We start from the raw sequence: 15401 nt of genomic DNA on the forward strand, positions 1-15401 counted from the left end.
CGCCACCTTCCACATTGTCAATAAGCCAATAGAGTTTGTACAACTAAAATTCTTTTGTTATACCCCACTTTGAAATCAAAATAGAATGTCCTTGAACACTTATACTTTATTGACTGTGATAGATCCATTTTGATGGAGTGGGCATGCATTGCCACAACAGTTAGTCCAACTTTGAGAACAACATGGTCTCCTAGGTTAATGGAAACTATTATACGCATACATGTTTTCTTTAAGTAGTCATCTAGGACTATTTTCCCTATTTGTACCCAATGTTCTATAATTGTTCACGTCTTTTTGGCATGGACAACATATCTTAGTATCTCAAAATATGGATTGCATATGGCCTTTGATATCCCCATATTCTTTTTCCTTGTCATCGAGGCCTTGACCAAGTTAGGGAGACCAAAAGATAACTTTTGAGGCAATGAAACCATGTTTCTTTGCATCTTGCAACCCAGCTCACTTTGAGCCCTCTATATCTTACTTCCACCCTTCAATGACCTTTGTATTGTACTACATGAATGAAGAATGACCTTTGAACATATGTTGTGTAAGGCAACATGCCCTTGTGATCTAGGGGCACTCTAAAGAAAGGAAGAAAGGGGGCTTCGGGGGTTGAAACAACCCTTATAATACAAGATTTGAAGAAGGGGAGGGGGGGGGTGTTAACAACCCATAATTTGGGAATTTCCACAAATTTCGGTGGTATTTTGGCAACTTTCCCTAAAGTATACTTATTATGATTAAAAATGCCAAAAAAAAATATCATGAATATGAAGATTCAATGTAATTTGTTGATTTCAATTGAAAACTTTGCACTACAAACATTGGGATGCATGCAATAAGTTGATTGAAATTCTTGTGAACTTACATCCAAGAGTGACGAGAGGCTAGACATTAACGTGATTTGTTGATTCGGTCACTGTTCAACACTACAATTTTGAAACATTTGCACTTAAAATTTCCATGACCAATCCCGCCTTCTTTTTCTATGAAAATGAAGGACAGGAGCACATACGGGTCACCACTACACCACCCTAAGCTCCACTTGATTTAATGTCCTCTGAAGTCCAAGGCCTACCATTCCACTGTCCATAAATTGGGGCTTTAATTGTGTGTACTCAATGACATTACAAAGAACTATCACGACAATGGCCGAGTGGCGAAGCCATACTAAGGGGTGTAGTTTGTGAGAGAGAAAAGAAGGAGATGGAGCTTAAAGACTTCTTTAGCTCCAGTCATGAAAACATTGCTGCCTTGCCTATCACGATGCATTTCTTTCATGTAACTGAACCAAAGTATATTTCACTTTTCTCTAAGATGGACAACATGCTTGGCTGCATATTCTAGCTTCCTCTTCAAGCAACATCTCGTACGTAAAACATGTGTGATTAGAAAGCGATTTCCCATTTTTGTTTTTGAGGGCGAAAAACTCTTCTTTACGGGGAGAGTAGTGTGAGGGCACCTTCGAGGAGCTCATGGTCAATGGCCAAGGTAGGGGGCCCTATATAGCCTTATATAAGGGAGGTTGGAAGGGTAACCAAGGGGCCATTCCCTACCCTTTTGGTGTTGTTTTTGGCTACTTGCAGCATGCAACAGCAATTTACAGCACTATCTAAACTTCAATAAGCACACATGCACATGAAAGCAACACCAATGCACAGCTTATGCACATGAAAGCAACACCAATGCACATGCACATGAAAGCAACACCAATGCAACTGCATGATGCAACAGCATGTGGGCTCACATGTATGCTTTTTGGCAAGGCAAGAGGAAAAAAGACTACACTAGAGAATGAAAGACACATCCTTTTGGAAACATGTGACTCGTGCTTTCTTCTTTTCTTTCTGATGCCAGAGCAGGTATGAGACACTTTTGAGTCCCCTTGCAACCTTGAGACTACCAGCAATAGTCTTGTTTCAAACTCCATGCAAATTCTTGTCACTCAATGCACAAAGCAACCTACATTTAAGTAATTTTATTTCGTAAATGGACTTATTCCAATCTGGTAAATACAATTAGCTGTACAAGGACACTGAGGTGCTCAAATATTAAAAATTATATATTTACAGATTCAACACTGACACCCAGTGAACTGAAATTTCTCCCATAATTGACTAAGCACTGAAACCCACCTCCAAAGGGCTAAACGCTCGAGAAAATTCAGTGGCAGCACAAACTGAGGATGCAATCTCCTCAAATTCACTTACCTTCACTCCAGCATTGCAGACGTTTGCAAAAGTCCGCATGTGTCTCATACCATAGTCTTTTAAAGATCCACAGTGTAGCTCAAATGTTCGTACCTGTAAAAGTTACCTGGTTCAGCATGAGAAACCCAATCATGGCACATAAGGCCTCCAGAAGAGGAAGACTCACCAGAGTTTTCAAACACATCCAATCATCCACCAGCGGTGCTCCTGATGGCCTCACAAATTTTAGAGCTGACCCTTCATTCTCATCCCCAGCAATAGCCTTTTCGATTACCTTTACACTCTTATCAAGGTGCATTCTATGTGATAATTCTTCAAGTAACTCTTCCAGAGCTTTAAGCTTTTCCTGTGATCCTTCTTTCCCATTCTTGAACTGCACATTAATAAAACAAATACTTTGATTCATCTGAACATGCACTTGCCATCAATAGCCCTCATAATTGAAGCCATACTTAAACAAACGGTATGCAGTCTCTTTTGTAGTTCGAATGCACAATACCATATAATCTAGTTGTGATGCCTGATTATTAAATCCAAAATAAACAATCAGACTCTCTAAAAATAATACAGCAGGTTGTAAATCATCTCTGCATCAAGAAGGCAGAATAACAGTTGTGGTAATGGGCAATAACCACTTGTTTTATGGAAGTACATCAGATTTTTGTTCATGCATAACCTCTGGCAGGCATTTTGATGAAGGCTCACACGCCTTGTACTCCACCACTCAATCTTGCCAACTCTATGGACTTGTTCAGGAACCTGCCATATCTTCTTGAAAAGAGTACACGCTATAATGTCCATTGTCATGATAATCATACATGACTTGCATCATGGATACCTCATGTCTGCGTGCTCGTTTGGACACGGAGTAAAATTATTAGCTGTAGACACTGATAGTTTAGTTCAGTCGATCGAGCCCCAAAGTTTTGCAGGGCAATTCCAATGCCGTAGACATCAAATGTGGATTTGACTTTTAAGAGGAAAAGCAGTAGCCTACAATATAGTTTGTTTACTTTTTCACAAAAATCAAATCTTTTCAAAACATTATGTTAATTGGCTAACATCATTTCTGCCCAATCATGGGTGTGTCAAGCACTTGCACCAAGGTTTGAAAAGATACACATTTGACTATAATGCCTCAGCTCAATCGATGCGTTTTGCCTTATTCTCCATAAAAAAATTCAGCAGCAGTTGCAGCTACTGCGCTTAACTTCTGCCCGGCCACTTTTTAACAGCATGACTACTGCCATTCTGGTCCCTCAGCAAACCTGTCATTGCTTTTTTACAAGGAGCCAAAGCACCTTTCACAGAACGCTGACGAGGCATAGCTACAATACGGACTGACTGAAGCAAGAAACCAATTAAAGGCCAGGGTACCAGTTGTGAACTCCAATATATGTGAGTGGTCTCACTCCAGGGTTGCAAGACAATAGAATCAATTATAACCGCCAAGAGTGGAGCCCGTGCTTATGGGGGGAGAATTCTGCCCCTCCTTAGTCTCAACTCTTGAGTGTGATTTCAAGTAAAGATTGCTGTTCTCAATTCAGTTCAGTTCATTGCATGTCCAGTTGATCAGCCAGTCACGGTTGTATCAAAGCACCAATCGATTGTCCTTCTCAGAATAATTCGATACAAAACTGCAGCAATTAATCATGGAAGCAAAAAGAACTTCTAATCATGAAAAAGAAGAGTATGAGGAAGTGGAAGAGGAGGTTGAGGAAGAGGTTTGACGATGAGGAAGAACAGATCCTCAGTTTTCAGCAGTTTCCCTGAGTGTCTGGCCGGGATCCAGATTTGGTCCCCAGGTCCAGTTATTAGCCTTTTCTTTAGGTGATGTGGCATTTTTCCAGGGCGCCCCCCTTCTCTGGGTTGTGGGGTATTTTTGTGGGTCGCAGGCAGTTGGAGGGGATCCCCCCCCCCCCTCGTCTTCATTCATTGCAAAGTTTGGAGATGTGAGCCGGCCTTTTGGGATCTCTCTCTCTCTCTCTCTCTCTCTCTCTCTCTCTCTCTCTCTCTGCTGCTGCCCCTGCGCAGGTGAATCTCTCCCTCTCTCTAGCCCCGCACCCGCACCCCCTGCCCCTGCACTCCCACTCCCTCTCTCCCTCTCCCTCTCCCGCTGTTCTGCACCCCCCCTGCTCGCGGCTGCTCTGCACCCGCCCTCGTGCACTCTGCAACCTGCTCCCCGAAACCCTAACCTTTGCTTCCCCCCCCCCCCCCCCCGGGCATAGAGAGAGAATGGCCCCTTTTGCACGAGCGTAGAGAGAGGAGGGAGTTGTAGCGTAGAGAGAGAGTGGTCTTTTCTAGCGTAGAGAGAGAAAGAAATTTAGACGTAGAGAGAGAGTGGATGGATTTGAGGGGTAGAGAGAGAACGCGTAGAGAGAAAATCTGAGAGCGTAGAGAGAGAATAGGCCTGTCCGCGGAGAGAGAGAGAGAGAGAGAGAGAGAGAGAGAGAGAGAGAGAGAGAGAGAGAGAGAGAGAGAGAGAGAGAGAGAGAGAGAGAGAGAGAGAGAAGGGAAGGGGCGTAGAGAGAGAAAACCCGCGACTCTGTCCGCGTAGAGAGGGAGAGAGGAAAAAAAAAAAAAAAACCGCGACTCTTCCTCTCTCCGGTACCCCCTCTCCCCCCCCCCTCCGTCGCGGCCTCTCAATCATGAGAAAGCCAAATAGCAAGGATGACCCGGTGGAGGATGCCATCCAAAAATGCAAAGAAGAACTGAGCGAGGCCATCTGCAAGATCAACCGCCACCTCTTACGTACTATTACGACACGCGTGGCAGCACAGGAAAGCACGATACGTACACTCGAAGATCGTGTGAAGGCCCAAGATGAGGAAATCGCAGTACTCAAGAAAGAGCTTGCAGAGGTGCGATCGCAGAATGTCCTCGAAGAGGGAGAACTTCAACCCTCTGTCATTGAAGAGCTTAACACGATCAAGGAACAAGTAGGGGCCATCAAAGAAGGTGGGGAGCAACAAAAAGAAATGACAACCTCATGGGTAGATGTCATCACAAAGACCCAGCAGAAAGCAGAAAAGGCCGTAAAATGGATCGAGATTGTCAAGAAAGGGAAAGGCAAGGAAATAACTCCCACCCCCACACCAACCATCATCAACCTGACACTCGAAGAGGAGCAAAGGAGACGTGTGCGAGCTATACACGTAAGGGTATGTGGCCTCAGAGACCAAGATAATGTAGACAAAGAGGTGAAAGAACTCATGACCTTGGTGGGGGCAAACGAGCAGACGCATACAAGGGCTTGGAGAGTGGAGTGGGAGCAACGGAGAAACCTCGAAGGAAAGGGCACTCATTCTCCGCTTCCCCTCCATGGAAGGGAAGAAAGACTTCTTGAAGAAGAGAGCGACTCTAAAGAAGACGGGCATCTTTCTTGGAGATGACCTCCCCTCTCACAGATTGCTCATATGCAAGAAGTAATGCCGGAAATAAGAGCAGCAAGGGAAAAGGGGAAGATTGCCTTTTACAGGGATGGAAAGGTGGTGATATTGGAGCGACGCCCCGCATGACGGTGCGAGACCTATGGGACCACACTAAAGATGGCAACCTGGAATTGTAACGGGTCACTCCGTCTTGATGTACGGGCCTTTGAGGATAGCTTTATGGGGAGAGACATCATTTTCTACTCTGAGACGCATCAAGCACCGGGACAATCCATGCAACACGTGAGCAAATATCGATGGGAGACAGCCTGCAGACAAGAGACCACATCGGAGCATCGAGGACGGGGCTCAGGGGGAGTGGCAGTTCTATTCAGGGAGGAACTGCAGCCAATGATATATATAGCACGCAAGGATGAACAAGCTAGGTACATGTGGGTGAGGCTCAGGGCAGAGACGGGCAGATACCTCTACATTATTATTTGTTACTTTCCTCCTAGTACGTCAGTATATGCATCACCCAGAGGACAATCCCCCTTTGCTATTTTGGATAATGACATATGGGAGTTTTCCAAGGATGGTGACATTATCATACTAGGGGATTTCAATGCCAGGACTGCCCACCACCAGACAACATTTTATGATACTTCTGAAGAGATGCTCAGGGAGCTGGACGTCGCAGAGAAGGGTCTATCTAGACTATCACAAGATGAGGAATACACTGAGTATGGCAGATACTTGATAGATATGGGAACCGCACACAGATTGGCCATTGTGAATGGCCTACAAAGATTTTCGACAGCCGGAGCTTTTACTTGCTTTCCACACCGACATGGTGCAAGCACAGTGGATTATGTTATGGCCCAGCCAGGTCTCATCCCATTCTTTCAGGATTTCATGGTGGGCACTAGGCCAGTTGGAGTAGCAGTTGATCATGCTATCGTGTCTTTCACCCTGACCTTTCGATTCAGCACAACTCCATTAAGTGGGGTCCCCATACACACTCGGTATACCTTCATGAGGGAGACGGATTCTGTGTATATGGATGAGATATACAGGCAGCTATGCACTCAGAGCCGGGACGGCCACTAGATGAACTCACTCAAATTTTGACAGAGACGCTCCATGATGCAGCATACCCCCACAACCAGCCCACACGGAGACGGTCTGGGAACATGCCCCAGAACAGTTGGTATGATGAGGAGTGCAAAGAGACGAGGATCAATCTACAGAGGGAAGTGCTCACGGGTATTACCACACATCGACAGTCACGGATTATCTTTCGCCGCCTAGTGCGACGAAAGAAAAGGGCCTATCTATCTCAGCTACAGCGGGATCTATATCAGCTATTTATAAGTCAGGACTCAGGCGAATCATGGAGGCTATTCCACGAGCATTCACCACCACCCGTGGTCACCTCCACTGAGACATGGGGGGAATATGCCACATCTCTCTACACAGCATCAGGGCAACCACCTATGCTGGACCCACTAGAGACATGCCCAGAGACATGTTCTTTCTTTACTGCCGAGAGGGTAAGGAAAGCCATTGACAGGATGAAGACAAGGAGAGCGCATGATCATGATGGTCTGGTAGCAGAGCACTTCATCCATGCCAGGGATATGCTTGCAGAGCTCCTGGCTATGATGTTTAATCGAGCCATGTATGAAGGCTTCTCGGAGACCTGGAGTATGTCTACGATTGTGCCTATTTCAAGTCAGGAGATCCCATGATTCCCACGAATTATCGCACCATCATGGTTGGCCATACATTAGCTAGGTTGTATGCATCCGTCCTTGAGCAGGAGCTGAGTAGATGGGCAGAGCGAGAGGGAGTAAGAGCACCAAGGCAAGCAAGTTTCAGGAGAGGTTTCTCCACTCTTGACCAGGTTCTGACACTCTTAGCTATTATTGAGGAGGGTAGACACCATGGCAAGAGAATCTATTGTAGCTTTGTGGATTTCCGCAAAGCTTTTGACACAGTGCCGAGAGCCAAACTTATACACAGACTACAGGACATCGGTGTGCCTACAGAGCTGATATGGGGTATTCTGGCTCTATACAGGACAGTGATGGGACGGGTACGCACCACTGAGGGAATGTCTGACATGGTCCACTCCACTATTGGAGTAAAGCAAGGATGCCCACTATCCCCGACTCTTTTTGGGATGTATGTGGATGAGTTTTCAGACTATGTAGAGCGGCACGGAGACAGGGGGGCTCAGCCAACAGGGACATGGATTCCGCTGTTACTATATGCTGATGATATTGTGCTGATTTGAGACTCCCTAGAGGGGATGCAGCGTCATTTGGATGCTATGCATACATTTGCTCGTGATAGTGGATTGTCGGTCAATCTGGGAAAAACCAAGGTTATGGTGTTCAACACCACACCACAGTGGGTCAGGAGGTCGGCACCCACATTTATGTATGGCCAGGAGACTGTGGAATACACAGAAGCATATACCTATCTTGGGGTAGTATTCAGTGGACCGGTGTTTTCACTAAAGAGAGCATCAGAGACTAGACTGACGAGATCATATGCAGCTTTGGGAGGACTCGAGAGGATGTGTTCGCACGTTCAGTTTCAGGAACCGCGAACAAAGCTATGGCTCTTTGACACTCTAGTGACTCCAGCTATGCTCTATGGAGTTCAGGTATGGGGACCCTCAGTAGACCACCATGGGAGATGTGGTAATACAGATGGATGGAGATGTATGGAGAGACCTCTGGTCTCTATGATCGCTCGGATGATTCGGACTAAGGCCTCAGTACCACATGAGATTATCTGAACCGAGCTAGCCGCCCCCCCTCGTGGTGGAGGCACTTACGAGATCAGTTTCCTTCAAACACGGTTTATGGGATCTCCCCAGAGACAGATACGCTCGGCTTGCCTTGGAGTCATCTCGACAACTAGCTCTACAAGGCGATACAACATGTTGGTATGGACAGATGGCATCATGGTTCCAATCGCATGGTCTCAATATGGATAGATTACCTCCGCTTCAATACTCCTTGGATGCACCCTCCTTGTCTCTCACACGGACAGAGATCACCAGGCTCATACGTCAGGATCTGATTCAACTAAACACCAGGAGCACATGGATACAGTCGACACAGGAGTTGGGCACGAAGATGGCCTTCTACAGAGAGCATCTTCTCCAACTCACGGAGGACGGCTTTGTGACAAGGCCACCATACATGGATACACACTTATCTCATGGGATAAGATGCGCTATTGGACAGATACGCACATCCTCACATCAGCTCCAGATCGAGACTGGCCGATTCCGAGGGGTGCCGGTAGGAGCCAGGATATGACACCTATGTAACTTAGAGCCAGAGACAGAACTACACTACACATGCCACTGCACGGCATACTATGAGATACGCGGACGCTTCCACTGCTTGTTTAGAGAAGGGTTCGGACCTTTTTCTAGAGTCATGAGATACAAGGATCAGAAGTGTCTCGGATTGTTCCTGCTAGGGCTGCGTAGACTTAGGGAGAGCTTGCTGAGGACATCAAGGGAAAGACAGTCTCAAAGACGAATCACAAAGTTCTTTACACCAGACAGAGGAGAGCAAACGGAGCAGTCATTACAGCCTACTCATACTAGAGGTACAATGCTTGACAGAGCCACTGAACTTGGCAGATCCAGACGTCCACGACCTCGGGGGGTCTCCCACTACCGACGAAGGTTGCAACAGAAGATACAGATCACTCTAGCTCGACACGCAAGACGCCCAACCAGAGTTCTGACCATGGAGGAAGTCGATGAGATCCGACAGCGACCGATGAGAGATTTCATATGAACCCACAAACCCCCCTTCCCTCCCCCCCTTATTCCCTTTCTCCTTCGTGCCTTAGTGTTTTAGTGTTAGTTCTTTGTAACTTGGTAACTTTGTAACTTGGTAATTTCCGTACTCAGACATGGTATCAGATTCACAATTGTAACTTTTTGGTCTCATATGTCATTTGGCCTTTTGAAGACGTTAATATTCATTTCTCTCTCTCTCTCTCTCTCTCTCTCTCTCTCTCTCTCTCTCTCTCTCTCTCTCTCTCTCTCTCTCTCATGTTTTGCTTGTGTGCTGCCAATCTCTCCCTATGCCTTGCGATCTCACTCTATCCCCCTCCCCTAGCCTTGTTTTACAGGCTGTGGCTGCCCCACGCCCGTGCGGTGGGCTGCTCTTGTTCGGAGGCTCATTCGGCTCACGATAGATCCGAGATTGGTGGCTGACTGTGTTCGAGAGGAGGTTTGCTCGCGGTTGCACACTTTATCGCTATCCGATTCAACTTTTCTACTGCACCTTTGACATGGTATCAAAGCCAGAGTGAGCTCTCGAGTCAGATCACTGATCTGTACGAGCTTTTGTTGCTGCTTTTCAGCAACAAAAAGGAGCGTTCTACTTGTTCTGATGTTTTTCACGTCTTAGCGCTGATTTGGTGTTGTTTGTGGCCCAGCCATTCAGACTTTGAAGACTGCCAAAGATATGTGGTTCAAGCTCGTTGGAATGTTTGATCGGGATTCTATGATGCAGGCAGTCACCCTTCTTGGCCAGTTACTTGCCATCCAGTTTCAAGGAGGAAGTTCCATGTCTTATGAAGGCTAAAGTTATTCATGATCAACTATAAGCTATGAAAAGTGCACTGACGAGTACTCGGATAGCTGCTTTGATTCTCACGAAGTTGCCTAAGGAGTATGAAACGGTGTCTAGGACACTTCGGCTACAAGTCACGAAAAGAAAGCTGGAATTTGATGATCTCAGCTCTTTTCTCATTGAGGAGGAAGCCGTGTTGATAACTTAAGGCAAAATTCAAATTTCTCAGACAAGCGGGGAAGCACTTGTTGCTTCGGATTCCAGAAAGAGGACCAAGACCGGTTTTACAATTGTGGAAAGCGTACTCATTTGGCCAAGGATTGTAGATCCATAGGCAAAGACAGGGATTCTGTAACCGGCCCGTACGGTGGTAGACTTTAGCTTTCACCCGAAACTTTACTTTGGACTTCAGGACACAGAGAAACTTGCAAATAAAACCTATAACTGAAATTAACACTTCGAACACACACGGCTTGGAAGCTAGAGCGCTCCAAGCAAACACCAGTAACCTGTTGGCCCCAAGACTAGCGCCCCTTTCGGTATTTCTTTCCGCAACTCAACATACACACAGTGTATGTCACTGCTTACGAAGCAGGACTTGTGCACAAATAGGCACAGATGCAAGCAATAAAAGGATCCCTTTGGGATAACACGCTCTCAAAAGAGCTAATCGGTACTCAAAAGATGCTCACACATAAAACAGAGAGCATCCCACAATGATATCTGCTGCAAATCTTCTTTGAACAACTACCAACAGTATTGAGCCTGTATCGAACTATACTTGTAAGTTGTGAATGCAATCAATCAAGCCAAACGATGGTAGTGTGCATAATCAAAACCACAGCGGCATACATACGCTGAGAGCATATGGTTGTCAAACCCTCTTTGAAAACTGCAAAGAGAAGAGCACAATCTATGTGCAAATGACGTAGAAAACTGCCTATATTCATGTGGATGTATCGGAAGACTCCACCTATAGTGTTGATGCCGAACACTACACCTTGGCCGGGTCCGCAATTCCCAAGCTGGAAATCACCACCTATTTTGACGATACAGATTCCCGTCAATAGCCGCTCCTTCGAGCTCTACGTGTGCTCCGAAAAAAACTAGAACCTGCTATGCTTGATGCCAAAAAGCTCCCATCTCCAAAAACCTATGTCCACCTGCTTCTTGATGCCAAAAACTCCTATATGCGGCTGGGTGTGCCAAGATCCACCTCCGACTATACACAGGTGTGTATCGTAGTGTGAGACCGAAGGGGGGGGGGGCACTCTGCTCTCCAATGTGGCCACCGAGAGAGAAGAGTGTTGCGCGAGGCAGCTTGTAGCCGGGTGTGTGTGGCTCCCTCCCTACTCACTATTGCCCAAAAACTCCCTCCTCTTTGTTGTGCAAAACCAATGAAGAACGTGCCTTGCATTACAAAAAAATTTGCGCTATTGTATATTCCTGAGCCTAGCGCAGCCTTTTGCAGAATTCTCAACGCTACCAATAGAACCTTCCTTAGCTTGCGTTGATAATAACCCTACCTAAAGCTCTGAAAATTTAAGCTCTAAAAAGTGTCACGTTTTCTATGTGTAGCTCACAAAATCCAAATTTGCAGAAAATCGATTTCTTCTCCTGTGAGCTAAGGCTTTCAACCTTAGCTTGCTCTGAGGTCAGTGCATGCAAAGACGGTGAAGCTACCCCACCGCCAAGCTCTGATACCAGTTGAACTTTGAAGAGGTGCAAGAGTGCGGATGCATGCATGTGTGCTTGTGCGGTGAGGGAGAGGGAGAGTATGCAGGGTGTCATGGAGTCTGTAGTGAGATAACCCTCACTGAATACTTATTGATATTATGTATTAGAGTAACGTTAGTTGGGTTAGTACTGGTTTGTCCGGCCAGCCATATCGGCCGTTACCCCAACATCACTTAGAAATCATCAAGGCATATCATGCAACATCTATAAATTACATTGCAATCTTGCGACAAGATTTTCATACATACCCACACTAACACACATATATAATATATAAACGTGTGTGTGTATGTATGAAATAAAACATTTTATTGCAAAGGTGCCACAAAGATTGTCATTCATAGACACACCAGACACGCACATATAAGTAAATTGTGTGTGTATGCGCATGTGTTTTAAGTACGACAATTTTTGTGGCACGATTAAAATATGCCTACCTACATGAATGAAGGAAATCCCAAAGTCAAAACAAATACACGGCAAAGTCATCTAAGTTTTCAGCTCCCTTTAGAAAATTTCTACATAGACTTTACTATGAACAAGCACCTTGTAAAATGTCTGAAAACATAAATAAGTATGAACTTACCTTGTGCCAGAGAAAGAGGAGATCTGCATCTCTTTGATGCACCCCTTTGGCTAGTTTACCCTTTGCAATGTAATGCAAGCCAATGGGAAGATTTAGGGGCAAAAAAGACAGTACACTTTCGTCATAAAAAGAGCTATTCTTATTTGCAGCATCGTTTCCCAGGTACTCATACACCCTTTCGGCACTGATAGTATTGTCTCCATATTGCATAACATGAGAACCAGACATATACGTTTCATCATTTGATGTTCTCTTCTTCACCTGCCACCACCAAGCCAAAAAGTAAATAAAGTGCACTTTGCTTGCAACAATAGAATTTTGAAGGTAAAAACAAACCTTCACACTTTCAATTTGCCAAGCTGAAACTTTTTGACTTCATACATGCCTAGAGAGTAGTGAATTCACGAAAAGCCCATATTCACCTTTTAGGAGTGTGCAATTTATAGACTCGTGATAGACATCCATGTGACATTATAGCCAACAAATCTTTCATGCAATGTATGATAACATCCTCCCTAATGTAGTTAGTGCTCAATATTGCGTGTAGAACTAAAAGTCAACACACGCACACACACGCATACGCCCACACCCATAACACATGTGAGCATCCACAAATACAAAGATCAACTCAACTACGTTCAATCAGAGAGCTAAAGTTGTTGCATCTCACTATAACCTTCTACCTCTGTTGTGATGCCCCAACAACCACTTATTACTATACCCTCTCTCCCATTTTGGCGTTGCTTAACAATGGCAAGAACTCAAGGAAAAAAACCAATTTTTTACTTCTTTGCCTCTTTGTGTTACGTCTTTCTGTTACCTGGTACCTGTCTGTTAATGCAAATTAAATAATAAACCATAAATAGACATTATTTTAACCCACTGCTTGTAGTATACCCTTCATGAGTGAACACATCTCCTAGCTCTTGTAGCTACCTAACCAAGTAGAACTGTCTTAGCTACCAAAAAGTCATAGTGCCAAATTATGACTTAGCAATTACTTTCTAGATAATACAGAGTTAGTTGTCAATCTCCACAGCACTTACAATGCTGTACTGATCCTTTAATGTTTCCTCTTCCAAGTTGTGAATTTCACTGAAATCATCAAAATGTACTTTTATTCAACACACCAACATATAAATAAGGGCGAACTCTTGCAAAAACAAATATGACATGAAACCTGTCTTCCATCCATGCTACACTGTAGAGATCTCCGAGGCAAGTGAAATACTCAGCAGGAGGAGATGGATCCATCCCTGGACAATAGGTGCCCCAACTACTCTCTTCTGCATTAGATGCAGTAGTAGCATATACGCTCAAATTTCCAGGAAGAAGGCCTTCAAAAATGCTTCCACTTTCACAGGCCTCGACATAGATTACCTGTTTTTGAAGCAACATTTGTAAGTACATTAAACGAGTGCAGAGTTTAAACTCATAATTCAAAAAAAAAACAAGATAATCAGCTATAAAAGATTAAATAGCCCTACAACTTGTCAAGGATTCACCATTTCTTTATAGCTGCCGGCATCGTGCTTCTTCTGCAAAGCGTCTATAAGATCAACTGCATACAAATTAGGATTGGTCGGCATACCTGTCATTATCAATAACAGAACCTAGTTAGTGATGCTTGGTGGAAAAATATGTACTCTCTCCAGGAAAGCATGATACAGGATACCTTCTGTATGCTAGGTTTCAAAAATGAAAAGAGAAATTCAATTGAACTTCAGCCATGCAAACAACAAGACTTCCAAACTGGACACACTAAAGCAAACGGCAGTAAATAATACAACTCTTGCCATCACTTCTGTAAAGAGTATCCAAATTATTTACAATCTTTGACAGTGAAGTAAAGGCACACCTAATACTCCAGGTCCTCCGTGATCAGAGTAGAAAATAAAGATGTGATCATCGGGACCACTATCCACTACCTTCCCACTACCACCTGTGAGCATGTCTTTTTCTCCAAGAAGTACCGCCAGAAAATTGTCCACAGTGACGTTGGACCCAGTATAGTCCTGAAATCGCAAAGTACGACCACATCACATTCTACTCACCATGTTAAAAGTATTCCTCCCCAAGGACAAGCGCACCTTGGGCACTCCAGCATAGACATCAATGCCTGCGGGATTGTTAATAATCTGGCCTGGGCGTGGATTATAACTGTTATCTGCAATGTCGTCGTACATGAACACCACTATGTTCTCTTCTTCCAAGCCCCCCTTCCTCAGGACATGATAAGCGTGGCAAACATCCGCCTTCACACATGTTGATCAGCAGGCAGCAGCTTTAGAAAAGAAATGGCTCTACATGACCCTACACCCAGCTCTTCAAATCTCACCTGATGACGATAATTTCCGTAACCTGAGGAGCCAGCGAGCAAGATCGCCCATTTTGTACCTTCTTCATTGGTGCTTCGATCGGTGGGCATGCGAATGTATTGATCAATTGCTACAGGATGACGTGCAGCGCCTGCGCCCATGTGCAACCCCCCAAGCACCATTATCGCCATTACAAGCCATACCTGCTTCCTCATCGCTCTCTCGCTCTCTCGCTATCTCCCCTCCTCTCTCGTTCTTCTTCTTCTTCTTTATAGGGTCGGCCACGTGGCCAGAACTTTTAAAAAAAGCCCAAGTCTAATTTTGCCAATACATGTTGCCTTACGTGCAAGGTGATTAGTTTTAAAGATGTATAATCTTTGTCTCTTTATAGTCAAATCAAACGCAATTGGTGTTAGAAAGAAAAAGGTGATACCCGTGTTGAAAAGTGCAAATTCCAAGGGAATCTTGGGTGGCAAGACCTTTTAAAATAAGGCGAGGAGTCACGAAGGCCTGCTAAAGTTGAGGGGGACACGAATTATCCGGAGTAGGTACAATTACAT

General features: G+C 44.8%; 1 protein-coding gene across 1 annotated transcript; it reads right to left on the reverse strand.

Annotated features, from left to right (window-relative positions):
• Positions 1-1966: 1966 nt before the first annotated feature.
• LOC147466073 (vacuolar-processing enzyme-like) lies at positions 1967-15098 on the reverse strand. Its single transcript, XM_086523660.1, has 9 exons — positions 14862-15098; positions 14614-14778; positions 14382-14538; positions 14029-14114; positions 13704-13903; positions 13570-13618; positions 12524-12784; positions 2380-2586; positions 1967-2306 (listed from the first exon to the last, which is right to left on the reverse strand). The coding sequence occupies exons 1-9, from the start codon at positions 15054-15056 to the stop codon at positions 2121-2123; spliced, it is 1506 nt and encodes a 501-aa protein (XP_086379786.1). The 5' UTR covers positions 15057-15098; the 3' UTR covers positions 1967-2120.
• Between the last annotated feature and the right edge of the window lie 303 nt (positions 15099-15401).

The sequence above is a fragment of the Adiantum capillus-veneris genome, chromosome 1 (genome assembly GCF_014529385.1).
Source record: "Adiantum capillus-veneris isolate H3 chromosome 1, ASM1452938v2, whole genome shotgun sequence".
Classification (NCBI taxonomy): domain Eukaryota; kingdom Viridiplantae; phylum Streptophyta; class Polypodiopsida; order Polypodiales; family Pteridaceae; genus Adiantum; species Adiantum capillus-veneris.

Bases quoted from the DNA above. Each gene is read 5' to 3' on its own strand.
- LOC147466073 (XM_086523660.1), bottom strand. From the start codon at position 15,056: ATGAGGAAGCAGGTATGGCTTGTAATGGCGATAATGGTGCTTGGGGGG. The intron at 13,904-14,028 runs GTGAATCCTTGA...CTTCAAAAACAG, and splicing joins CCGGCAGCTATAAAGAAATG to GTAATCTATGTCGAGGCCTG. The intron at 12,785-13,569 runs GTAAGTGCTGTG...TGGTGGTGGCAG, and splicing joins TAAAGGATCAGTACAGCATT to GTGAAGAAGAGAACATCAAA.